The sequence below is a fragment of the Carettochelys insculpta genome, chromosome 11 (genome assembly GCF_033958435.1).
Source record: "Carettochelys insculpta isolate YL-2023 chromosome 11, ASM3395843v1, whole genome shotgun sequence".
Taxonomy (NCBI): domain Eukaryota; kingdom Metazoa; phylum Chordata; order Testudines; family Carettochelyidae; genus Carettochelys; species Carettochelys insculpta.
In genome coordinates, this window is record NC_134147.1 from 21504855 (window position 1) to 21521876 (window position 17022).

The 17022-nt window shown below is 39.8% G+C and overlaps 1 protein-coding gene across 2 annotated transcripts in view; it reads right to left on the minus strand.

The window, feature by feature from the left end:
* BICD2 (BICD cargo adaptor 2) overlaps positions 1-17022 on the minus strand; it is a 144170-nt gene that overhangs the window by 17073 nt on the left and 110075 nt on the right. For both annotated transcript variants that reach the window (XM_075005003.1, XM_075005002.1), the window contains exons 3-6: positions 9746-9898; positions 7115-7567; positions 4490-5509; positions 3013-3164 (exon numbers count right to left, since the gene is read on the minus strand). In XM_075005003.1, the coding sequence (XP_074861104.1) occupies positions 3013-3164; positions 4490-5509; positions 7115-7567; positions 9746-9898 (1778 nt within the window). The remainder of the gene's footprint in view (positions 1-3012; positions 3165-4489; positions 5510-7114; positions 7568-9745; positions 9899-17022) is intronic.

A 17022-nucleotide genomic window follows, 5' to 3' on the forward strand; every position in this document is an offset into this window, starting at 1 on the left:
CGGCTAATGAGACAGGCTATTCCTCAAATTTTGTTTTGCAGGGCCTCCTCCGTCCACATCAAGTCCCGTCATGTGTTCGTTATTTATTGAAAACAGTTGATAGTAAAGTCAAATTAGTAGGCTTAACCTACTTTAAAGGAAGTTAGGCCTCTATTTTTAATGCCTATTTATAATTTCAGCTTCCCTCATGCACTACGAAACGGTCAGCCACTCCACTCCACATACATCCCAACTAAATAGGGACATATTTTGGGGAAGAAAGGATTTTTCACAAGCTGCACATAAGTCTGCCAATTAGTCTCAGTTTCAATATAAAATAACCTGTAGTAATTATGTTCAATTCCTTGATGTCTTCAGGTGGAATTGCTGATAATTCCTCTTCTATATAGATGACTTAAGATACTATATGAATTCAGGTGTTCAAAGGTGAAAGACTAGCAGACAATCACCATTCATGCAGTCCTCTGCTTTCTACAGGTTGCTTTGGGCTCTTACAGCTCACTCCTTCCTCTTCCATTGCAATGCCTGGTAAAATGGGACCTTATAAATGTTAGGTGGTCCATTGTGCAAGCAGGTTGACAGTGTGTTAAGGAAACAGAGCCATTCCCGAGTTCTTCATTCACTGAAAACTGTCACTGACTTCACCGAGCATTATGGCTACAGGCTTAAGCTCACAGACTCTCTCTCTGAACCTAGCTCAAAGGTATATAAGAATCTTCTCTTGTAACATATATTTTCCTTCCCCTTAAAAGACCAGGGTGGAGCGCCTAATGACAATATGCTAGGAATAAGGAAAAACAGAAGAGAAAATTCCCCCTGCACCATTGCATTCTATGACAGAAAAACAATCCTTTTAGGGCAACCAAAAGAGGATTTTAAGAAGTGAAGATACTATTGAAGGAAAAATCTGCTGTGGTTAAACATACATGTGGCTAAAGATACACCTTACGTACCAACTACCTTTACTTAACCTTTTAGCCAAGTTTAAAAAATGGATTAAGCTGTTTGTTTTCACTTCCTACCCCCTTTGCTTCCTACTTCCAGCCATTGTCTCATTGATATGTAACTAGTTATGGCAAGATTTGGCTGTATTAGTTCCAGGCTTGTGTAAAGACAAACACGGGAAAGGCAGGAAGTGGGGACACCAAGAAAAGTCTATACTGGGCATTAAATTGTGAAGAATAATGATCTGCCAATTCATCATCATCATCATCATCATAATAATTCTCCATATCCGGTTTCTCTTTTTGCGTGATGCCCAAATGCCAAGGATATTGCCGGGAAATAGGGTACTTCTATCTATCCAACAATGAACTTCTCTGGAATTCTGCTATCCCTTGAGTGATGTACTTTGGATGGAGCCATCCTCTCAAGTGTCTGAAGCCTCAGAGTCCTCACAAATGTTCTCATTCATCCTCACTGTGGTACCATCTAACAGACGGCACAGAAAATCCTTTCAGAGTAAAAATAGCTCATGGCAGAGAAGAAGAAGATATAAGCAGTACCGAGTGTAAGGATGCACACAGTAAACCTGCCCTCCCTGGAGGTTAGCGTAAATGGATAGAGCAATGCCACCCAAACTACTGAATTACAATAAATGGTGATCTTCACAAAATCTGCGCTGCCCCTCTTGCATTGCTTATATAGCTCTGCATGGGTTATTCCTACTTTTTTTAAAAAAAGTCTAACAATTTGAAAGTGCTTACTTCAAATATTTTTTCAGGCTCATTTCAGACAGTGTCTCACTGAACTTCTCCCTAGGTGAGGAGATCTGGATATGGAAACAATATAGCTGGGTCTACACGTGCCCCTTCCTTTCGAAAGGGGCATGTTAATGAGCGGGTTCGAAAGATGCTAATGAGGCGCTGCAATAAATATGCAGTGCTTCATTAGCATAATGGTGGCTGCGGCAATTCAGCTTTTCAAATCACGCACTGCCTGTGGAGATGGGACCTTCTGAAAGGACCCCCCCAGTTTTCGAAAGCCCTTCTTCTGATCACAGATAGGAAGAAGGGCTTTCGAAAACTGGGGGGGGGGTCCTTTCGGAAGATCCCGTCTCCATGGGCAGCGTGCGATTCGAAAAGCCGCACTTCCAAATCGGCGCAGCTGCCATTATGCTAATCAGGCGCTGCATACTCATTGCAACGCCTCATTAGCATCTTTCGAACCCACTCATTAACATGCCCCTTTCGAAAGGAAAGGGCACGTGTAGACCCAGCCTATGTGTATTTTCCCCAGTATTCCCTCCAACACTGAGTTTTGCTGGGCTGAGAGACAACGTCAGAGACAGGCAACTCCAAGCAACATGCAAATCAACAACTCCTTTTACAGCGCGTGATGTATCAGCATGTTCTCCAGGAAGACCGCAAAACACAGCTAAGCAAGGCAAAAACAAATGCCACATGGAAGTCGTGATGCACCTCTGACAAGGCTAGCTTTGTAAATGGCAAGAGAGACAGGTGCCAAATGCAGCATCTGCTGCTCTAAGATATTTTTTCTTTAGGTTATTAAAATATTGATACTTACTCTTTAGTACTTGCCAGCACCTTCCATATTACTCTGCGTACCACAGGATTCAATTACAGCTGCATCTTCATTGCGTAATATATGCTCATTTTTATGTTGTTTTACATAATCACCACTCAACCAGAATGTAATTCACAACAGCTAGTTTCTCCCTCCCCACAACTTTCACATTACAAAGCCCCCTCCACCATCCCTACGCACTCCAGAGTCCATATGATTTGTTACAGCAGCATGCTATATCTCTGTCATTCTCCTAAGCAATAGGGAAACGTAATGGCTAGTCACTTTAATTCAACATTTCAAACCGTAGAAATGTGAAGGAAAATAAGGCATCCCCTTTTGTTTTTCCTCTCTAATATGATGCCATCTTTACATGGTCAATACTGCTGTTTGCAATTAATATTTATTTATTAATTAATATTTATTTATTCCACATACAAACAAGGAGTGTTTGGGGATCTCAAAGAGAGTTCACGTGTTCTTTACCTTGTAGCAAACATCGCTCTCAGAGAAGAGAAGGTGGCAGCATCTTCTTTTAAAGCCTTCAGCTCATTACGCAGCTTCATCATTGTTTCCGTAACCATAGCCTTCTCATTTTCATATTTGCTTTTTAAGTTGGCAAGGGCTACCTCTGCAGTCTATTGTTTACCGAGAAGAATAAAAATGTACCAGTTAATGAAACTCTTCATTTAAGGGTAAACTAAGAGGTTTTTAATCTCCATTCATACAATGAAACATTTACTTAGCACTGAAATGTTAAGCTTCTACCAAACTTTTCGTGGACAGATTAAATAAATTGCCTATTGGAGACAGAGCATAGTTTATTTCAAACAATGTAGCATCCTCCCAAAGAGGTCACTGAGGATATTTAGTTAATTGTGTATGTACTCCCAACACTTTTGTTGAGTCAAAAGGTACTGCGAAGATACAAAAAAGATAAACTATATAATTGAGCACTTTATGTGTAAATTGTTAGGACTATATGTTTACATAGCTTCTAAAGTATACCAGGTTTTCAGGGTGGATTACATTTCTCAAACCATAACATTGCAAACCAAATGAGTACAAGTCTATTTCTGAAATAATGTTCTAGACGATTATTATTTAGCTTAACATCTATGCTTTGAGGTAAATTTGAATTTGCATCTCCTTAATTTTATATTAAGCATAATGTAGCATTTGTCATTTGATGCCCTTGGCTGATCCCAAGTATTCTAATCCAGCTACGCTACCAGAGTTATCAAAATGACATGACATAATCCAGTCTCAAGTTTAAAAATTTCTGTTTCTGCTTGTTTTTTTCCCCTTATTCATTTTTAAAGGTTCTTATACCAGTCTCACCACCATGGAATGTTTGAATTTTGTATGTGCAAAACCTCAGAAAGGACATACCTTTTTAACAATCCCTTTAAAAGGCCAGCAAAAATGATTCTTTCAATAGAAAAAACAATATTTACCTAATATTTTCAGTGAATGCAAGGATTATTGATCCATTACACTATATATAGCCTAATATGTTTTAGGCAGTCACTACTGAACCTTGGCCAGAAAGGTTTGTGAGCCTACTTACTTCTAACCTTCAAAAAGCCACTATTCCAGTTCAGAGAAGATGCCAATAGCATTCCATTATATGAGTTTATTCATAAATCCCCCTAGGCACTACGCTGAACACTTTCCATTTCTCTTGTCATCTCAGCGAAATTGGAACTCATGAAAGGCAAAAGCATGTCAAGGTTTTGACTCCCTGGACTGCACAACATCAAACTTTTGTCTTTAGGGGAATCCATTACTCACTAATAAATAAGAGTTTTTCATGGACTTGAATGGAGCCAAGATTTCACCCATGACTGCAGTATCTAACATATGTGGCAAAGGGATCATTACAGTCAAATTTGCTTTAATGCTTTCGCAGATGAAGTAGCTCTGTAAAACCAGGGATATCATCTCTGCAAAACCTGCTCACCTGTTTGTTGGCCTTAAGGACAGTTCTCAGGGTTGCTATCTGTTCTCTCTTAGTGCTTAGCAGGGACTTCAACTTCAGGATTTCCTCCATAAGAGCTTCCTTGTCTTTGTCCACTACCGGCCCAAGTTCTTGGGTGGCAACACGCTGCCTGGACAACTCAGTTGTTCTGTCCACAGCAGCCTGTAGGTGTTTGATCTGATCGCGAATGATAGCAATCAAGTTGTAAATGTTCATGGGTTCCTTCCGAGGATCTGACACGGGAGATGGGAGGGATGACACTGGAGATGGACTGCTGTCACCACTTCCATTCTCTGCCTTTCCTAGGTCTATAGAGAGCAGCCCTTTAGAGAGTAGGATTGGCGACCTTCGACCTCTGCCCTCGGGGCTGCTGCGTCCTCCTCTGCCCTCCTTGTAATAATCCAGCATCACCCTGTTTGGAGTTTCATTGTTGCACATGCAGACGTGGTGATACAAATTGGCCAGTTCCTCACTGAATGTGACCAGTTCATCTTGGGCTACACTGAGACTGCCCTGCGATTCTCCAGCAACATCACTCACTTTCTTCAGCTCCTTCTCCAGCCTGCCTACCTGTTCTCTATCTTGCCGATTTGATTTTTCTAGCAAGGTGATCTTTTCCGTCAGAGCTTGGCTTTCAGTCTCATACCTGCTCTTCTCCTCCTCATACTTAGACTCACACTCTTCATATTTGGCCTTAAGGACTTTAAGCTCGTCTTTTAGGTCACCAATCTCTGCCACGGCCACTTTGTACTTGCACTCTAGGATCTCTGGCCCATTGATGTCCACTTCGTAATAATCTCCGTCTTCGTGGCTGTCGCGCTCCTTCTCATTGTCAAGAGCAGACTGACGTTCCTTGCTGGCTTGGAGTTTTTTCATTGCATTAAGGTTCTCGGTGAGCCTGCCGACTTTTTCATGCTGCTCTGAAAGGGCTCCCCGGGTGTTCTCCAGCTGTTTCTGAGATTCTTGGAGTGTAGATAACAAATTAACTTTTTCTCTTTCCATCTGAAACACAAAGTCAGACATGAATTATCTGGAAACAACTATTCGTGCAGTTTGATTCTGTACAAACAGATGAAAAAATGGTGAAGAGTCTATAAACGTTCATACAGCTGCAGAAACTTGGCCCCTCATACTTTGTGGATAAGGCAATTTCACTTACATTAAATACTGTTTCAAAACCTATTGGCGTTACTAATTTGCAGCCTATGGTGGTTCTGACATTCATTAAGAATTCACACACATGCACACGCTCTCTCTCTCTCTTTTCTGTTTTACTAGTCCTTTCCACAGCATGAGCCTCTTAGCGAAAATGTTATCTGTTCAGCCAAAGCTGAGCACAAACCAGTAATATCCTGTAAAGTGCCTCGGAACACTTCTTGGTATTGGTGACAATTTTGAAATGGACAAAAGCAAACTGCCACTGCACAAAAGAGTCAGTTTACCATATGTACACTGAAGAGACCATCCATTCCTGTTTATATCACTCTGAACCCAACAAGAGGCATAATGTGGTTTTGGAATCATAGAATCAGAACACTAAAACTGGAAGGGACCTCGAGAGGTCATCAAGTCCAGTCCCCTGCCCTCATAGCAGGACTAAACACCATCTAAACCATTCCTGATAAATGTCTACATAACCTGCTCTTAAACATCTCCAGTGATAGAGATTCCACAACCCTACTAGGCAATTTATTCCAATGTTTAACTACCCTGACAGTTAAGAAGTTTATTCTAATGTCCAACCTCAACCTCTCTTGCTGCAGTTTAAAGCCCATTGCTCCTTGTCCTATCCTCAGAGGCCAAGGAGAACAATTTTTCCCCCTTCTCCTTGCAAACCTCGAGGTACTTGTAAACCGCTATCATGTCCCCTCTCAGTCTCTCTTTTCCAAACTAAACAAGCCCAGTTCTTTCCATTTTCCCTCCTAGCTCATGTTCTCTAGATCTTTAATCATTCTTGTTGCTCTTCTCTGGACCTTCTCCAGTTTCTCCACATCTTTCTTGAAATGTGGTGCTCAGAACTGGACACAATACTCCAATTGAGGCATAATGAGTGCTGATTAGAGCAGAAAAATGACTTCCCATGTCTTGCTCACAACACTCCTGTTAATGCACCCCAGAATCATGTTTGCTTTTCTTGCAACAGCATCACACTATTAACTCATATTTAGCTTGTAGTTCACTATGACACCTAGATCCCTTTCAGCAGTACTGCTTCCTGGAGAATCACTTCTAATTCTGTATGTATAAAACTGACTGTTCCTTCCTAAGTGGAGTACTTTGCATTTGTCCTTATTAAACCTCATCATACCTACCTCAGCCCATCTGGTTGGCTTGTTTGTGTGTATATAAAATCTACGCTGGCCATAAGCCCCTATGAATCATAGGGCCACAAAGGAGCATTAACAGCCTCAAGACCTAGAGGTATTACAGGTGCAGTTTGCGCTACATTAGGATAGATGAAAAAGCTCCACTTCTAGTATTTGAAAGATGCCCCATCAGACTGCTGGAACTGCAAGAAAAAGAGCTTTTAAAAAGACTGGGTTAGCCCAGTGTAATCTCAGAAAGCTAATGTAACAGAAACTTATTACCTAGGATTGTGACGTTTACCTGCACAAGCTGTTGTTTCAGCTTCTGGATTTCTGATATATTGAGCTCACTCAGAAGATCTGAGACCAGGCTTGGGGCTGGAGGAAAGCTGTCATTCTTCTTGGGGGTAGATGTACTATTTTTGCCATTGTTAATTTTGCCGAGGCAGTTCTGTTCAAAGCCATTCATGATTTCATCATTATTGGGCTCTGTGGTTTCTTCACTGAATTTCAGTCCATCCAAAGAGATGTTCAGGTGGCTGGTGTACATGGAGTCATTGATGTTCATGTAATGAGACAGCTCTTTACGAAGGTTGTTCTTCTGCTCACGCTCTGTCTTCAGGGTCTCCAAGGCCTCCTCGAGTTGGCGTTCTGATATTTCCTTCAACCGTATAGCATCTTCCAGCTGGCTGTTGAGAAATTCGGTTTCTTCTTCAAGCCTTTTGATTTCATGTTTTAGGCCTTCAAACTCCACCTAACAAAACATATCATAACACATGATCACACCTGGCTGTAAAGTACTCACAAAGCAATTTCAGAACACTTGACTGTTATGTATTTTATTTAGCTAATTATGCTGGAGGGGGCAACACTTTTTAGGTTCAGGACTCTAGTTTCTGATCCAGGACTACAGACATCGTTCATTTAATCTACCTTACGCAATAAATATGTTCTGTGCAAACTGTGAACGGCTGATTTACTCCAAATTAATCAGAATAGTTGTGATATGCATCCTGTTGCAAAGAGGCTGCACTGAACAGTTTTCCCTAGCAGTGTATAAAGCCAACGGTCTGGCTGATCAGTAAGTTTGCACACGCAAACTGACCCTCAACATATTTAAAACCAATGATTTAAAAATTGCAAGCCTGATTTGCTCCTGCATAGCTCCACTGAAATGACCTGTTGTGGTACAGTGATGAAAAGCCACATAAATTACAAATGTATGAGAAATGCCTCATTACTAAACAAAGAGTAGGAGGTCTTTAAATCAAACTTATATTGACAACACAATATGAAGTCTGTATTTCCATAGTTTTTTCATCTGCACAATGAGGAGAAAACTATTTGTTGTTAACCTTAATTAACAGCCATTAATGTTTGTACAGCTCTTTGGATTCCTCACAAGGAAAAAAAAAAAAAAAAAGAGAGTAGCAGAAGTGCAAAGTACTGTATTATCTTATTTATTTTTGTCAGTGAGGAAAAGGAGATTTTTGAATAGTAATATTCCCACAGTGTGGTATCACTGAACCAGAACTTACTCCAGACATAGGCCCTCTGTGTCAATTCTGCTCTGCAAATGATTCTGGGAAGATTTTAGGGGGTTCTTTTAGATGTCCCAATGGATTAATTAAAAACTAATATAATTCCACCCACTGAATTTTGGGATGGCAAAAAGCAAAAAAAAATCCTAATGTTGTGAAAAGAAACTTACTTACTATGGTTCTAAACTATACCCCCAAAATCACAATATTTAGGGTGGTGTTCACTTTATCAAAGGATCCAGGCCACACAATGATAACGAGCAACTGCTGGAAACGACAGCCATCAACCAACACTGCCTGACTTAAAGTTGGCTAAAGCTCAAAGTCAGCATTAGTGAGTTTAATTGGCTTTGGGTGCAAAGAATTAAGTATCTAGAGGCAATTTCACTTGCTTTCCTATGGGCCAAAGTGAAATCGTGCTGGCCAGAAGGAAAAAAGAAAAAGGAAGGAGGACAACACTTTTCTATTTCCAGTAATTTTCTTCAGTACCTATTATAGCTGTAAATGCAGTGTGTGCAAATAAGCCAGTTCCTCAGCTGAAGATCTGGACCCATACATTAAACTAAGGGAGAAACTTGTAAGCAACAGTGCTTTATGTTAGTTGAAGTTCATCTGCTTCAAGCAAACCACGTATCCTCAATGTGTGATGTCGGGGCGACCATATCCACATAATCCTAGCCCACCCTCAACTCCCCCTTATGTGCTGGCCTATTTGAAGCCCTCTTCTGGGCACAAAGGTGGGGTAGGAGCCCAGTTGTACAGCCAGTCCACCCACAGAGTTTGTGCACAGAACCCTTTCCACCTCTGGATGACTTTCACATTGACAGATATGGAGGTCCATGTATCTGAACATCTCTCAACATGAGTTGAATGAACGCCTTCTGTTGAGCAATCCCTTTAATTCTTGGGGGCGGGGGAGGGGAAAGGTGGTTATGGACAAAGAAGAGGAAAGTTAAAGCAAATCCCAATAAGTTTTAACCTCATGTTTCCCATATTCTGTCTAAGGTAAGCACCACTACATTTTTTCTCCCCAAGTGCTTCTTATCTCAGTAAAATGGCAGTTATGTTCTGAAGCCTCCCAAACTATGACACTTTAAATACAACTGACAGGATCTCAGCGGGAAAGAATGACTAGACATCACTATTTTTCTCTGAACAGATGAACAGAGGTGAAAGTAAGCTGGTGCGCTGCTCCAGCTGGCGGGTTAGGGCACTTTGCTGCAGGAGGAGTGAGGGCCACTACTAGCCCAGGTCCTGGAGCTTTCTGTAGTCTGCCATGTTAAGCAGCAAAAAGGTGAATGAGGCCAGTAGGGGGCACCCCATCTCCAACGGTCTCAGATTGCCCCAATTTAGAGCCTCCCCTGAGCCAGGAGGTTTATTTCAGTACTTGCCTGGTTTTGCTTCAGGACAGACACTTGTTTCTGAAGGCTGATGTTTTCTTCTTCAAGCTCAGTGTAGTCTTGCAGCAAACGAGTTTCTCTGAATTTATATTCCTTGATGTCATCTCGCAAGCGGGCTCTCTGGGTCTCCACATTCTGATTGATCTGTGGAAGAAGAACCAAAAATATAAGCATTTACATTAAACTCTCTCAAGTGATCACTATATAAACAATGCTTCAATTTTAAACTAAACCATACATACAACCTCTTTTTTTTAATGAGACTAACCTGAACCTGTTTCCCCCCCAATTTTGAGCTGAAACCTCAGGGAATTAAGTACTTTACACAATAATTAATAACAGAGCTACCTGTTTATCTTACAGGGAACCAGGCCCTCTCAGAGAAGGATATAGGCCCAAGGCATTTTGAGTTTAGAGGCCCTAGCCCAGCCCACCGACATATCTACCTTCTCATTTACAGGGTCATACTCGAACCAAAACAACAGATGAAAATGAACACTTGAGATATTTATTTATTAATAATTAAATCATATCAATAGCATGTGTATTAAAAATGTAAGTTTAATGGCGACTTTCTATTGCAAGCAAAAAAATCTTCATTCTAGTAATGCTTTTCTGACTTTGTTGTGTGCACACTCATTTATAATTGAAGAAAAATTTAATTTATGTGCAACATCACTATTAATGTTAAACACTGCAAGCCCAAACGCTCGTCCCATTGTAGAATGATGATAGTTCGTTACTTGTTTTAACACATTGAATGTGCATTCACCTGAAAGCCACTTATTCAGATAGACTGACAAAAATACGCAATGCAATTATGATATTAAGAAATACTGTCAACAGTCTAAGATTGAATATTTCTATTTCTTGAAACAGTTTTTGGCTTGCATTTGATTTTAAGTTGGTGGGATGTATACGTTTCAGGAAGATATTGTCACAGAGATCTCTTGAAATTTCATTGTTACATCTTTGTGAAAACTGTTCAGCTGCTGAATACAGATCTCCATTGCTTATTTCTCTGAACTCCCAAAGGAATCCAAAAGGGCAGAGATTTGTCACGTTGACACAAATCAACATGTAGACCAGATTTGATGGACTCAATTTTTTTTGTTTGTTATTGACTCAATAGTGCCTTCCTGCATCAGATTGAGATGTTAGGCTGCAATTGGTGGACAACTCAGATGAAAGGTCAATACACTGTGCTACTAATTTGAACTAAAAGGATTGTGTCCCATTAATCACAGTATATATTATTATTATTATTTATTATTATTATTATTGTTAGTTGTATGTTAGTTATATGGTAGTTACTTAAGGAGTAATTCAATCATATACCATTCAACAACCAATATAGCATTGTGTGCTTTAATTACAAGATTAGCCTCGTGGATCATTTTTAATCAGCATTGTCCACATGTACAACATTAAAATGCGTTCAAAATTTTGGATGTATACTTATGAACTGTCTTAAGCTCAGTGAGCACCTGTGTGAATGTAAGTGATTCAAACTCACTTAAAGCCTCTCACAGAGTCCAGAGTCTGTGCAACTGGTTTAACACCATAAATTCATGCTGACCATCTCATTGTTGACATGCCATGAAAGGAAACATGTAGATGCTCCTTCAGAATTTCCCACTTCTGAGGACTACTACTGAAGAGGTTGTACAATTGCTAGATTGTTCCAAAGTATGTGATTGCTTCCTTGCATAATTCAGCATGATCAAAACCAACAAGATTTCGTGTGTGGTTGCCAAAACCTGAGAAAATGTAGTTTGGATTTTGCTTAAGATGGACTGCTCATACTCCATTGTACTTTCCAGACACGTTGGATCCATTGTCATAGGCTTGACTAGTGCAGACCTGAAAATTTAATTTGAAGTTTTCCAGAATTTCTAACACACAAGCGGAGATTCCTTTTCCTGTTTTTGTGTGAAATTATTGAACAAAATGAATTGTTCTTCAGTTGAAACCTTTGAATTTCCTTCAATTTTAACACATTGAACAACCAAGGTCACCTATTCTTCATGAGAATGGTGTGGAGATGCAACAATAACAACTGAAAAGTACTTCAGATCTCATCTTTCTTCAAGAATTGTTTGCACAAATGTCCCACCCAGCTCAATCAATGCACTTTATATTCTGGTACAGATAATGGACTTGCACGTGTTCTCTGTCTTGTGAGTCATGGGAATACTTAACATGGCCTGATAAAAGTAGGTCATACTTGCTAAGAAATTCAAATATAACAATAAAATTTCCACTTGTAGGGTCATCAGTATGTTGACTGGAACCAAATAAACCCAATCCCTGTTCAGAAAGAAAACCAATGACATGCAATAGGCTCTCAACATTTTTTTTTCCAGTTACCTGTTTCCGTGCTTATTTCACGCAGGAGTAGATTGTCAATGGAACTGTCAGCTAGTGCTGCTCTACTAGCTGATTTCCACCTAACAGTTATTTTTATGCGATACTAAAGTTTCATGTGCAGCTATTCAGTCTTTCAACTTTCTCCCACCTCTACTGATGCTCCAGCTGGATGGATCAGAGAGTACTGATACATTTGAAGTAATACTGTTAAAAATCAAACAAACAAGGTACACAATACAGAGCCTGCTTTTCCTTGCTCCAGCAGAGCCAATCTCATCTCCATTTGGGAGGGTTTTTATCAGCAGATGAGTAGGAAAAGCATGATTTTCCGCATATTACTTGGAATCTGAGAACAACTAACTTTGAGAAATGACTGCATTTGAGCAACATTGTTCATACCAAGAAGTTCAATATCAGGTTCTGATGCCATTGTTGTTACAGTGTGTCCTGTGCTAGTCAAAAGTTCTTGTTCTTGCTACACAGTATCTCCAAGTTCCTAATTTTCTGCCTGCAAAGTCTCTAAATTGAGTGCAGACTCTGCATCTATCGCTGATGTTGGCATTTCTGTGTCTTGGTTAATGACCTCCTCATTTTGAGGCAGTGACACTGAAATGTCATTTGTGGGTACAAAGTTTTCACCATCAGAACTGCAAGTGTCACTGCCATTGTGGTCACCATCTAATGGCTGAGGTGTCTTTTCTATGAAAAAATGATGTTATTGGCTTTAAAGTCTTAACTGCTGCATCAGTCGTGTCGCTTTTGCCTTCCAGGATTTGTACCACTTTCAGATCTTTGCTTCATTTTTTAAGGAGGTCCTTTTAAAACACAGTAACACAATAAATTAATTCACTAAAGGCTTCTGATAACACAAAACTTTAATTGTATATACTTTGTAATGAATATTATATAACAGTTTGGGGGTGTTATTTACTGTGGCCCTTAAAAGCCTTATTTCAAAGTCTTGAAATTCCATCGGCTAACATGTTCCCATTATTAAATTCCTCCAATAACTGGTGTGTTATTATGAATATGAACAATGGGTGACTGCCAGATTAGATACAAGGTTTATTAAACAACTAAAATCAAAAGATTATCATCACAAAAAAGCCTTTTTTTGGTGAATCTAAAATTGGACCAAGAGGTAGCTTACAGCTGAGTCTGATATGGTTATTGTATATAAAGACATGCAAGAAAAAACAAGAACACAAAAATTTCCTATGCGGTGGTAAACCATCTAATTTATACGGTCAACACCCTCATGACAGGAAAATCACTTTACAGTAACAGAATTGCTACTTTCAAAATCTCTAAACTATGCAAAGACTGTAAACAGCATTTCATAACATCGAGTCACTAATCACAGAAGCTATGCCAGTCATGCAGATGAAAACTTGTCTGTGACCATCAATTTTTGCATGCGCGCGTGCGCGCGTGCGCACACAGAGAAAGAGAGCTTCTTTTGTTGTCTCTTATAATTGAAAGGTATATAATAAATGGAAGTGACTTAGTGGAAAAAAGTCAACATTTGAGGCCTCCGGGCCATATATGCCCTGCTCTCCCACCCCAACCCCACTATGGCTGACAGGGAACTATCCTGCCTTGGAACTCCCTCGTGTGAAATAACACAGAAAGCAATATTAATAGACCTCTCATGCACAGGCTGTAAGAATCAGGACAAAGTCTTCCCACTTAGGACACTGAAGTTACTCACCTCAATCCATCTGTAGGCATTTAAATAAAAAGGGCTTTTTAAGAGGGCAAACACAGTTTAGTTTTAGGCAGCCCATATTTGAATACCGGGCCTAATGGCTTACGCTCCTCACCAGAATTTAAGACCATCCCCCATGCTGACAACGTAGCACAGTAACTCGGGGATACTGCAGGATTAGAATTAGAAGTGCATCCTTTGGATGAAACATGGAACTGATGACCCCCACAGCCCAAGATATCAAACAGGATATAAAGGCGCCACTCAGTCCAGTACAATGCAGATGTAAGTTCTGTAACTTTCAGTCATTGCTGGTTTTAAGTCCTGTAACTGCAGTTTGTTCTATATAGTTATATTTTGTTTCTTGAGCTTTGTTTTGTAAAAGCTGCTAGGTCTGTATTAAATATTACAAGTTAATAAGAAATTGTTTATAGATACCACAAGTCTCTAAGAAATCCTGTCTGTTACTTTGTAAAAGAAATTGCTTTCTGTGTGAGAGTGAGGAAAGTGTGAATGTGGTGCATGTTTGAAAGCTACTTCCCCTTTTTCTTTAATCCAGTAGTGACATTTAATAAATGACCTATCAGGGTAAGCCTGGGGTGGTCTCTAATGAAAAGAAGGTAACAATTAGAACAGGCTGACAAGTTTGCTAAATTGGCTAATATTCCCTCTCTTAGGAATAGCCCAAGATTTGTACAAGATATTGCTGAGCAAATCCTGTCTTCGTACATGGTCATCACAACCATCCAAGTCATTCCTGGAAAGCAATTAGGGATATGGGAGTACAAAAACCAATCTAATGAACCAAGTTATAATCATATGACATACATATGGACACACTCAAATACTGAGCTAACACAAATACCATTTCTTCGAAAGCTTCTCTGCATTTTGCCAGATTTTTTCCCCCCCACACAATTTTTAACTTCATGCTATACTGAACTGTAACAATGAAAAATATACTTTGGATGTTAGGGAAAATATTTTCAGAGGAAAAAATGGCTAAAAGATTTTTCAGCCATATAAAAGCAGCCAAATATTTTGCAGCTGTATGCTTGATGGTGTAAATATAGTAGCTTTTCAAGCCTTTACAAAACAAGAGAGGTTGTCTATTATCAATTCAGCAATTTAGGCTATCACATCTTGTCACTGCTATCCCTCATCCAGCAGCCTAGTCAATATACAACAACAGTGCTTCATTCTTTTCTGGAGCTGGAATGCAAACTAGTAAAATAATGCTACTTTGCATTCTCACAGCATAATGTTATACTACTGGTTGGAAACCAGAATATCAACACATCTTGCAAATTCATCAAAACACTGTGCAAATCAGCAGCCTCTTCAACCAAGACACACAGCACAGACCTCAAGCAGGCATTAAAATAAAGACGCAACACAAAGAAACGTATTCCAGTAGAGATGTCAAGAGCAGAGTCCGTTGTGTTTGCAGGATATAAGTGGAGTTAACTCACCTGGAGCTACAAATCCAATAAAGTTAAAATAGGGTCCCTCCCACCTTTGCTGGAGATTCAGCTGTGCAAGTTAGTCTATTTACTTTTACCAGGCAAGAAAATGGAATCCCTGTAGTGGAAGGCTAAATTAATGCTGATTGCTAAAACAGACACTCAAATGCAATCAACAATGCAAATGAGAGGCCTTTAGAGCCCATATTCCAGAGCACACATCACAGCTCTACAACAGAGTTACTAATCAAAACAAAAAGCAGTCAAGTAGCACTTTAAAGACTAGCAAAATAATTTATTAGGTGAGCTTTCGTGGGACAGACCCACTTCTTCAGACCATAGCCATACCAGAATAGACTGTTTTGGTATGGCTATGGTCTGAAGAAGTGGGTCTGTCCCACGAAAGCTCACCTAATAAATTATTTTGTTAGTCTTTAAAGTGCTATTTGACTGCTTTTTGTTTTGCTAGTGTGTAGACTAGCTTGGCTCCCTCTGTTATTAATGGCTTCCATGGGGTCAGGTTTCAAGAGACCATTTGTACTTTTAACTATAACAGTGAAGGGTTCAGAGATTTTGAGTCTCGGAACTTTGTGGGACCCTTTTACTCCCCATTTCAATTCATATGCGTTTTTCTCTGGGCTCATGGCTTTGGTGCAAAAATGAAATTTGGGCTTAGTCTCGACTGATAGATTCATGAAATGTCTAACAAATCCTAGCCAAGTAAGATTCATAGCTTGTAATGAAAACTCCAAACCAAGCAAATCTGCAATTTATAATCTACAGTTGCAAGCAGATCAGTTTTTATTTTGTGCTTTTGCAATGCCTTTTTTAAGAGATTCTAAAAGCTCACTGCAAACATTTATGATTAAATCTTCACAATACTTTTGCAGGTAATATTTCCTCCTATTTTACAAAGGAGTACTGGTTAAGGCAGACAGACACCCAAACTGTTGTGAAGCAGAGGGAGTTTAAAATAAATGTAGAATTCTAGAGAGCCAAAAGTTATAGGCAGGCATTAATGAATATCAGAACTCCTACCCCTGCTTAAAGGCCATATCTCAGGAAGAAAGAAGAATTCACAGCCAAATTATTCAAATTATTAAAAAGCTAAAATCTTAAAAGGTTCCTTGGTTATGGATAATGAGCCCATTCTCATACCTTTACCCACATGAAAGTTCCACTTAAGTCAATGGTACTCACACATACCCCATCTCCCCAAGTGAGTGACCAGCTCCCCCATAACCTTCAAGTTATTCTAAAAGTAAGATATTGTGAGGTACGGTGCTTTTTTGGTGATGGTACTTGCTGTACTGCAGCTCCACAAGATTGGCGGGGGTGGGGGGAAGGGAAGAGATACACACAAGCAGCCCAGATTTTAAAAAACAGTAGGGTCTCAACATTCACAAGGGTTCTATGTTTAGAACCCTTGCAAGTGTTGATTTTTCGCAAATACGGGGGTGCCCAGAGCCCTGGGGGAAGCGGCAGCTGCCAGCGCTCCCTGCTTGGGGCCCCGGGGAAGGGGCCACCTGTGAATAATTGAATTTGCGAACCTTAAGTTCACAAATCGTGAGACTCTACTGTAGCTGGTTTGCTTTCTGAACAAAAAAATAGATACGTAACCCTGGTATTTTGTGCGTCTAGAAGACTGTAGTTTCCATTTGCTCCTATCACATTTAGGCCTAGCATGTATGGATGTTGCTAGTTTCAGATGTTATAGTTAGGTCTCT